Source organism: Dipodomys ordii, unplaced genomic scaffold (assembly GCF_000151885.1).
Source record: "Dipodomys ordii isolate 6190 unplaced genomic scaffold, Dord_2.0 Scaffold6, whole genome shotgun sequence".
Taxonomy (NCBI): Eukaryota; Metazoa; Chordata; class Mammalia; order Rodentia; family Heteromyidae; genus Dipodomys; species Dipodomys ordii.
The window spans coordinates 10,929,834-10,939,871 of record NW_012267222.1 but is presented as its reverse complement, the minus strand read 5'-3'; the positions used below and the strand labels follow the sequence as shown (position 1 = coordinate 10,939,871).

The 10,038-nt window shown below is 44.6% G+C and overlaps 1 protein-coding gene across 1 annotated transcript in view; it reads left to right on the top strand.

Annotated features, from left to right (window-relative positions):
* Positions 1 to 10,038, top strand: part of Stx12 (syntaxin 12) — a 48,754-nt gene that overhangs the window by 17,797 nt on the left and 20,919 nt on the right. Inside the window, exons 2-3 of the mRNA XM_013032897.1 lie at positions 4,590 to 4,659; positions 9,311 to 9,410. Coding sequence (XP_012888351.1) covers positions 4,590 to 4,659; positions 9,311 to 9,410 — 170 coding nt within the window. The remainder of the gene's footprint in view (positions 1 to 4,589; positions 4,660 to 9,310; positions 9,411 to 10,038) is intronic.

The window sequence follows — 10,038 nt, the reverse complement described above, 5'->3', positions numbered from 1 at the left end:
TTTTTTTTTTTTTTGGTGCCAATTCTGGGGCTTGAACTCAGGGCTTGGGCACTGTCCCTGAGCTGCTTTTGCTTAAAGCTAGCGCTCTACCACTTGAGCCACAGCACCACTTCTGGCTTTTCTGAGTGGTTTCTTAGAGATAAGAGTCTCATGGCCTCTCCTGTCCAGTTGGCTTCGAACTGCGATCCTTAGGCCTCACCCTCCTGATTACAGGGGAGTCACCAGCACCCGGCTTTTTTTTTTTTTTTTGAGACAGGGTCTTGCTATGTAGCTTGAGATCCTCCTACCTTAGCCTTCTTCTTTTTTTTTTTTCATGATTTTTTTTTTAAATTGTGAAAATACAGAGGGGTTACAATTACATGAACAAGGTAATGAGTACATTTCTTATCAAGCATTGTTACCTCCTCCTTTGTTTTCCTTCCCATCCCTTCCCATCCCCCCCATGCCAAAGTTGTAAAGTTCATTTTTTGACATAACATCTTGTGCATCTCATTGTTGCAATGGGTCCACCTGTGTCCCTATTTAAGCAATTTTTTCCCCTTCCCCTCCCCAAATTATACCAACATCAAATACAGTGAAAACAGGGGTTATACTGTGGGGGAGGGACATACAAAGCAACAAAAAAATATCTTATAAATATGTTAGAAACAGTAGCAAGAAAGAAAAAACATTTGAGTCCTTATCTTGGGGTTCATTTTGCCTAACATCAACTTATCTGACCGTTTCTGCTTGTCTCAGACATATACTAGTTATTGCAAATAAGGGAAACCATGGGACCTATGTTTCTTTGGGCCTGGCTTACTTGACTTAATATAATTTTTTCAAAAACGATGGTTAGGGGGCTGGGAAGGTGGCTCAGTGGTAGAGTGCTTGCCTTGCATGATGAGGCCCTGGGTTCGATTCCTCAGCACCACATAAGCAAAAAGAAAAAAGCCAGAAGTGGGCTGTGGCTCAAGTGGTAGAGTGCTAGCCTTGAGCTGAAGAGCTGAGGAACAGCACCCAGGCCCAGAGTTCAGGCACCATGACTGGCAAAAAAAAAAAAACCAAAAAAACAAAAACGATGGTTAGATACCATGAAGTAGGTGGCAATGCCTTAACTGTGTGCGTGTTGTTAGGCCCAAGGGCCTCTTCCATCCTGTCAAGGGGAATGCTAACCTTCTCTCCTTTCATACAGCACTACCTCAGCCTTCTAAGTGCTAGGATTGCACTACCACACTTGCTGCACTGCTTTTTAAAAACAGTCACTAAAAAGACATGTATTGAAGAAAAATTTTATTGTTGATGATGATCATCTGCCCTTTTGTGTCATGATATATTTTACTGTTTTCTGGAGGGGAGGGGATCTATACATGGAAAAATGAGGGGCTGGGAAGGTGGCTCAGTGGTAGAGCTGCTTGCCTTGCATGCGAGGCCCTGGGTTTGATTCCTTAGCACCACGTAAGCAAAAAGAAAAAAGCCAGAAGTGGTCTGTGGCTCAAGTGGTAGAGTGCTAGCCTTGAGCTGAAGAGCTGAGGGACAGCGCCCAGGCCCAGAGTTCAGGCCCCATGACTGGACCCAAAAAAAAACAAAAACAAATACATGGAAAAATGAGTAGAATGCCTTCTAGTACACATATCGGTCCCGTACAACTTGTATCTTGCATTTGCAAGTTCAACATCACAGCTGGAGCCTCTGGATACCAAGTTTTTCAGTTGCAAAAACTTCCTTGGTTGCTCAACAGCATTCTGGGAGTAGAGATGTTTCATTATTACTGAATTTTAGAATTGAGCTGAGTGGGAGTATTAGAAGATCACAGTGCTTACAGAATTGTAAAGATTTAATGCCAGAACATGAAAACCCCCCACAAATTGTAAGTACTCTCTAAGTGTTAGTCAATCCAAATATAATCTACAAATAGCAAAGGAGATCCGGCAAAATGAAGAGACTTGCCTAATGCTATAATGGTTACGTGTGGCTTAGATTTTGGGCCTCCTTTTTTTTTTTCTTGCTAGCCATGGGGCTTGAACTCAGGGCCCGGGCACTGTCCCTGAGTTTCTTTTGCTCAAGGCTAGCACGCTACCACTTGAACCACAGCACCACTTCCAGCCTTTCTGTGTATATGATACTGAGGAATTGAACCCAGGGCTTCATGCATGCTAAGCAAGCACTCTACCACTAAGCCATATTCTCAGCCTTAGATTTCAGTTCTCATTATACCTAACTTACCTGACTTCATATCATCCCTCTTAAAAGAGACTGCCATAATGCCAAAGGGAGGAGAATGACTCAGTTAATCAGTAATTATTTATGTGTGTACTGGGTGCCCGTCATTCTGCTAGACTCTAGTACAGAGGATATTGCCATAAGTGGGAGGGAGGTGGAACTGGAGGCGGGTAGGGGCAGGACACCAGCCTATCTGGAGAAGAGTATGAAGCTAGGGAGGGGTCAGCTATGTAGGGTGCGGAGGGTAAAGCACCGGGAGCCCCAGGCCTGCCCTGTGTGTCCACATTCTGTTTCCTTTCAGAGTCAACCTTTTGAAAGAACATAATGTGACACAAACTATAGCCATTGAGATTAGCCCTGGATTTCAATTCTGGTTATGACACTGTTCAAAATCCACCAGTTATGACTTGCCACTTAATTAAAATCCAAGCGCTGTAATTGTTCACAGGACCCTCAATCATCTGGCTCCCCACAGCCTTCTTTGCTACTTCTTTTATCTCTCTTGCTCACTCAGCTCCAGTCACCCTGCCTTCCCTGACACACCAAGGGTTCTTGCATTGGGGACTTTGTACTAGTTGCGCTCTCCGTCTGCAAGGCAACTCCCGTGCATAGCTGTGTGGCCTGAGCTTTTATTTCCTTTAGTTCTGTGCTCAGTTTCACCATATAGAGGTTTCTCTGACCACCTGGTTATCTTACCCTTCCCCATAGACGTACAATGCTCCCTTATCCAATAAGAAAGAATGCTAACTTCCTAGAATTTTAAGGCTTAAAAATTAATTGTGGTCAGGTGCCGGTGGCTCACACCTGTAATCCTAGCTACTCAGGAGGCTGAGATCTGAGGATTGCAGCTCAAAGCCAGCCTGGGCAGGAAAGTCTGTGAGACTCTTAACCACAAAAAGCTAGAAGTGGAACTGTGGCTCAAGTGGTAGAGACTAACCTTGAGCAGAAAAGCTCAGGAACAGTGCCCAGGCTCAGATCAAGCCCCAAGACTGGTACATGGACACACACAAAAAAGTATTTCCTCATCTGTAAAATGAAGACAGAGCTACTAATGTTACTGTGAAAATTAATAAGTATATATATATATATGAAGCTCTTATGCTAGACACAAAGAGAGGTGCTTTATGAGCTAATACATATGTATTGTTTTCTAAAAGTGTTTGCTGTAGAAAAATTAGTTTACATTAATGGGCTTAATTTGTGTGTGTGTGTGTGTGTGTGTGTGTGTGTGTGTGTTTTGGTCTTGAGGCTTGAACTTAGGGTCTTGGTGCTCTCCCTTAGATTTTTTGTTCAAGGTTAGTGGTCTACCACTTGAACCACAGCTCCACTTACTAGCTTTTTTCTGGGTAAGTAGAGATAAGAGTCTCATGGACTATCCTTCCCAGGCCTGCTTGTTTGCGCCCAGGCTGGCTTTTGTTGTTGTCTTGTGCTGGTACTGGGGCTTGATCTTGGGGCCTGAGCACTGTCCTGGAGCTCTTTTGCTCAAGGCTAGCGCTCTACCACTTGGACTACAGCTCTACTTCTGGCTTCTTGTAGTTAATTGGAGATCAGAATCTTGTGTGCTTTTCCTGCCCAGGCTGGCTTTGAACTGTGATCCTCAGATCTTAGCCTTCCTTAGCTAAGATTACCAGTGAGCCACTGGTGCCCAGCTTCCTGGGCTGGCGTTGAACTGCAGTCCTTAGATCTCAGCCTCTTGAATAGCTAAGATTATGGCTGTGACCTTCTGGTGCCTAGCAAGAATTTAGGATTTTATTGCCATGAGTTTACACCTTTGAAAGGTGTTTTGTTTTGTTTTAATATGTGTTGTGGATCAAACCTAGGGCCTTGAACATGCTAAGCAAGTGCCCTTGCCCATTTACTTACTACCTCCTCAGCCCTGAAGGTGTTGATTTTTTTTTTTTTTTTTGCCAGTTGTGGGGCCTGAACTCAGGGCCTGGGCGCTGTTCCTCAGCTCTTCAGCTCAAGGCGAGTGCTCTACCACTTGAGCCATAGCATCACTTCCGGCTCTTTCTGCTTATGTGGTGCTGAGGAATCAAACCCAGGGCCTCATGCATGCAAGGCAAGCACTCTACCACTGAGCCACCCTCCCAGCCCTGGTGTTAATTTTTTTTTTTAACCATTGCCATCGAAGATCTGGTAAAATTAGGAAATTCCTTGGGAATGAGCTAAAAAGCCATTGCCTCCTACTTCGTACTGAAATTCCTGTGTAGAAGGAAGGGGAATTTCACAGTGGGTTTTTATAGGAGTGTGCTTGACCAGGTTTCAGTCATAAATTCTGTTGGTTACAAGTACTTATTCAAGATGTAGGGAGACCAGGGATCTGCTAAGCAGTGTGCTCTGATGAACGTATTTATCTTTGAAATGAACTTTTCCCCTTCTCTCCTCAGCTGCTCAGATAAAGAATTTGATGAGCCAACTAGGAACTGTGCAGGACTCAAGCACAAATCAGGAAAATCTGTGAGTACCTTCGGAACAAGATTGGGTTTTGTTAGGTTCTTTAAGGATATACTTGGTGTCCTTATTGTGTGGCCTGTGAAATTTTAGATTGGTAAAGTCAAAAGAAAAGGGCTGGGAGGCAGTAGCTGGAGCTAGGAGTAAGGTAGTGTATTAATGGACTAGGATTTCCTGAACTGATTCTTTTTTTCCTTGGTTCTTTTAGCAGAAAATTGAGGGAGGCTTGGGTGGGAGCTCCTACCATTCCTAAACCATGTGGCCCAAACTCTGTGTAAATGAATCTCCTTGCTGGCACAGGATTCTTTTTTTTTTTTCTTGGGGGTGGGGTGTCCGGTCGTGGGGCCTGAACTCTGGGCCTGGGTGCTGTCCCTCAGCCCTTCAGCTCAAGGCTAGTGTCTACCACTTGAGCTACAACGCCACTTCTGGCTTTTTTTCTTTTGCTTATGTGGTATTGGGGAATCGAACCCAGGGCCTCATGCATGCAAGGCAAGCGCTCTACCACTGAGCCACCTTCCCAGCTCCTGGCACAGGATTCTTGATGACCTAGTCTGGTTTGATTTGATTTCCAACTGTACATGCTATGAGAAAAATAGGATAATCAGAGGCAAGGCTGAGGGAGAGAGTAAGTGGACTGGTAGTCTAACTTACGATATTTTTTTCCATACGTCACATTCTTCTTGACTCTCTTTCTGCTTTTAGTTCTGTTTCTTTTTTTTTATTATTTTATTTTATTTGTGAACATACTGTACAGAGGGGTTACAATTACATGGGCAGGATAATGCGTACATTTCTTACCAAGCATTGCAGCCTCCTCCTTTGTTTACCCTTCACCTCCCTTCCCAGCCACCCCCCTCCCCCCCGCCATTTCTTGTCTTTAAAGTGTCCTGACCAATATTCTTCTCATCCTTATATGTTGTGAAGTGAGGGATTGACATTACTGTGAGCTTTCCCAGGGAGATGTGAAATATTTTAGCATTGTCTGGGACACTGGCTTCTGGCTAACACCCTCTTGTTTTTTTTTGGGGGGGGAGTTGCTTGTGGGGCTTGAACTCTAGGCTTGGGCGCTATCCTTCAGCTCCAGCTCAAGGTGAGCACTCTACCACTTGAGCCACAGCACCACTTCCGATTTTCTAGTGGTTACTTGGAGATAAGAGTCTCACGGACTTCCCTTGCCAGGCTGGCTTTGATCAGTGATCCTTAGATCTCAGCCTCCTGAGTAGCTAGGATTACAGGAGTGAGCCACCAGCACCCAGCTTACACCCTCTTGTTTTTGCCTGCCTTGTTATCTAGTTCTAGAGGCCTCTTTGGAGTGGAAAAACACTAATAGTAGCATGGCGTCTTAGTGCACTTGGGCTGCTATAACAAGACCATAACTAGATAGTTTATGAACAGCAGAAATTTATTTGTCTGTAGTTCTGGAGGCTGACAAGTCCACGATATGCAGTGCCCTGGGAAGGCCGGCTGCTTCATAGATGATGTTTCACTGTCTGCTCCCTGGAGGGAGAAGGAAACAGCTCTCTGGGCACTAATGCTATTTATGATGACACCACCCTTCCAATGCTGTCTCCTAATGCTGTCATTGGGAGAGCTAGGATTCCAGCTTAGGAATTGAGGCTTTCCATCCTCCCTGAAAACTTCAGAGATGGCTAGAGACTTGATAAAGCCACGAATGAAAACACCTTGTGTGTGTGTGCGTACTTGTGCCAGAACACAAGGCCTCATGATTTTGTACTTGGCTTTTTGTTTAAGGCTATTGCTCTACCACTTAAGCCACTTCCACTACTGGCTTTTTGCTGGTTAATTGGAGATAAGAGTTTCATAGACTTTTCTGCCTAGGCTGACTTCAAGTTATCTCAACTTCCTGAGAAGGTAGGATTATAGGCATGAGCTACAGGCACCTGTCTGAAACAACTTTTGTTGGTTGTGGGGCCTGAACTCTGGGCCTGGGCGCTGTCCCTCAGCTCTTCAGCTCAAGGCTAGCACTCTACCACTTGAGTCACAGCGCCACTTCTGTTTTTTTTTTTCTTCTTATGTGGTGCTGAGGAATCAAACCCAGGGCTTCATGTACACAAGGCAAGCACTCTATCACTGAGCTACCTTCCCGGCCCTGAAACAACATTTTTTTTTTTTTGGTCCGGTCGTGGGGCCTGAACTCTGGGCCTGAGCACTGTCCCTCAGCTCTTCAGCTCAAGGCTAGCGCTCTACCACTTGAGCCAAAGCACCACTTCTGGCTTTTTTCTTTTTGCTTATGTGGTGCTGAGGAATCGAACCCAGGGCCTCTGGCATGCAAGCAAGCACTCTACCACTGAGCCACTTTCCCAGCCCCCTTTTTTTTTTTTTTTTTGGTCCAGTCGTGGGGCCTGAACTCTGGGCCTGGGTGCTGTCCCTCAGCTCTTCAACTCAAGGCTAGCACTCTACCACTTGAGCCACAGCGCCACTTCTGGCATTTTTTCTTTTTGCTATGTGGTGCTGAGGAATCGAACCCAGGGCCTCAGGCATGCAAGGCAAGCGCTCTACCACTGAGCCACCTTCCCAGCCCTGAAACAACTTTTTTGTTGTTGTTGTTTGTTTTTGGTCATGGGGCTTGAACTCTGGGCCTGAGTGCTGTCTCTCAGCTCTTCAGCTCAAGGGGAACATTCTACCACTTGAGTCACAGCACCACTTCTGGTTTTCTGGTGGTTTTATTGGAGATAAGAGTCTCACAGCCTTTCCTGCCCAGGCTGGCTTTGAAGTGTGATCCTCAGATCTCAGCCTCCTTAGCAGCTAGGATTATAGGCATGAGCCACTGGTGCCCAAATGAAAACAACTTTTTGTACTTTTATTACTTTGCAAATCTATAATATATTACATAGTCTGCCTCTGTGATTTCCTTCCTTCTCTCTTTATATATTTGGCTTTTCTTTCCCTTTCTCTCTCCCTCCCTCCCTCCCTTCCTCCCTTCCTTCCTACCTTCTTTTTTTGTTTGTTTCTTTTTTGTTGTTGTTGCTGATCATGGGGCTTGAACTCTGGCCTTGGACTCTGTCCCTGTGCTCTTCAGCTCAAGGTGAATGCTCGACCACTTGAGCCACAGCGCCACTTCCATTTTTGTTGTAGTGGTTCATTGGAGATAAGTCTCATGGACTTTCCTACCTGGGCTGGCTTTGAACTATGATCCTCAGATCTCAGCCTCCTAAGTAGCTAGAATTATAGGTATGAGCCACTGATGCCTGGCCTTCCTGAGCTTCTTTTGCTCAAGGCTAGCACACTACCACTTGAGCCACAGTGCCACTTCTGGCTTTTTCTGAGTAGTTTATTGGAGATAAGAGACTCAAAGATTTTACTGCCCAAGTTGGCTTGGAATCATGATCTTGAGATTTTAGCTTCCTGAGTGGCTAGGATTACAGGCATCAGCCACCAGTGCTCAGCTCAGCTATGCTTTTTGCTGGTTATTTTGGAGATGAAGTGTAGTAGGCTTTTCTGCGTTAGCTGACTTTGAACCATAATCCTTTGCACCTCTGCTTCCAGAGTAGCTAGTAAAGATGTGAGCCATTGGTGCCCAGTCTTACATTTTTGTTTTTGTTTTGTTGGTTGTGGGACTTGAACTCTGGGCTTGGGTGCTGTCCCTTAGCTCTTCAGCTCAAGGTGAGCACTCTACCATTTGACCCACAGTGCCACCTCTGATTTTTTGGTGGTTAATTGGAGAGAAGAGTCTCACAAACTTTCCTGCTTAGGCTGGCTTTGAACCACAGTCCTCAGATCCTGAGTAGCTAGGATTACAGGTGTGAGCCACTGGCACCTGCCTAGTTTTATATGTTTTTAAACACACAGAGCTGGGGCTGGGAAGGTGGCTCAGTGGTAGAAAGCTAGTCTTGCATTCCTTGAGGCCCTGGGTTTGATTCCTCAGCACCACATAAGCAAAAAAGAAAAGAGCCGGAAGTGGCACTGTGGCTCAAGTGGTAGAGCGCTAGCCTTGAGCTGAAGAGCTGAGGGACAGCACCTAGGCCCAGAGTTCAGGCCCCACGACCAGACCCCCCCAAAAAAAAACCAAAAAAAACCCAAAAAAACCACACAGTGCTTCTTTATTTTGGAAGGAAGAGTCAGAAAATCAAGCATAAGGCACAAGTAGGGAATCCAGGATAAATCTGAAAAAAGAATGGATAGAAGGATACAAGCAAAAATGTAAGAATAAATCTTTGGAGTTTATTCCCTAGAATGGGTCAGAAGCTATGCTTTTAATGCATATTTCATCCAGCCACCTGTGCTTGGATTCAAGTCAGTGAACCATGATCAATATACCATGCTGAACTCCTGGGAAATTCAGTGGGAATTTTATAAGAGATTTAGGTGTGGGTAGCAGCTTCTTGTATTTCTATCAGAACTGCTGACAGGCTTCTCTTGTCTCCCCAAAGTGTTAAACCTGATCTGTGCTGCTTTCAGCAGGTATTCTTCAGACAGCCTCTTTCTGCCCACACTGGCTGCTTCAATAATGTGACAAGGCCTTAAAGTGGGTTTGCTACTGTAGTAGTCCCGAACTTTTGTTGTGAACATGGGCATTGAGGCACCCATTCCTTTGGAATGACCCTTCATATACCTGTGTTGTGAGGCAGTCTGAGAATAAATTATTACTCACTAGGATAGCCCTGGAGCATCCTGAACCATGTCTTTTCTCTCTTAGGCAAGAGTTACAACACTCCACAAATCAGCTCGCCAAGGAAACAAATGAATTGCTGAAGGAATTAAGATCCTTGCCCCTTCCCTTGTCTACTTCCGAGCAGGTTGGTGGTGTCTTGTGTTAAATAAATTTATAATGAGGGGGTGGGGAGAAGTAGTGTGATTACCTCCTGGCCAGGTCTCCCTTACCATCTAGTATCTCCAGCTCCTTTCCAACTTATCCTGTTCTCCTCTTAGCTATACACTTAGGGAATACACATTGGTTGAAAGTTTTCGTAGTAATAAGGAATCGAAGAGTCTGATGCAGACAGAATGTTGTAAGTACTTAGAGTTAAATAGTAACCTAAGCAAAATATAAATAGAAAGTCAAATCTGCTACCAAGAAAAAAATTCATCTAATGTATTCCAAGAGCAAGTAGAAGTTATTTTTGGATTATGCATATTATTGTTCCCTTCCATTAGCTTGAATCATTAAGAACGCAAAGTAGATCCAGAGGCATTCTCGGATGAAATATAATTCCCTTCTCTTTCACTAGTGGTGCTGAGTATACTTTTGTCTTTCCAGTGTTTCTATCTAATCTGCCTTAGGCCCATCTTCCATCTTCTTACCACTGTTCTGGATGTCCGAAGCATCCTTCCTTTTAGTTTTGTTTTTTTTTTTCTATTTTGTTTTTCCATTCTTAGATTTTGTATCAGTGATTTTTGAGCCTTTGCTTTTTTTTTTTTTTTTTT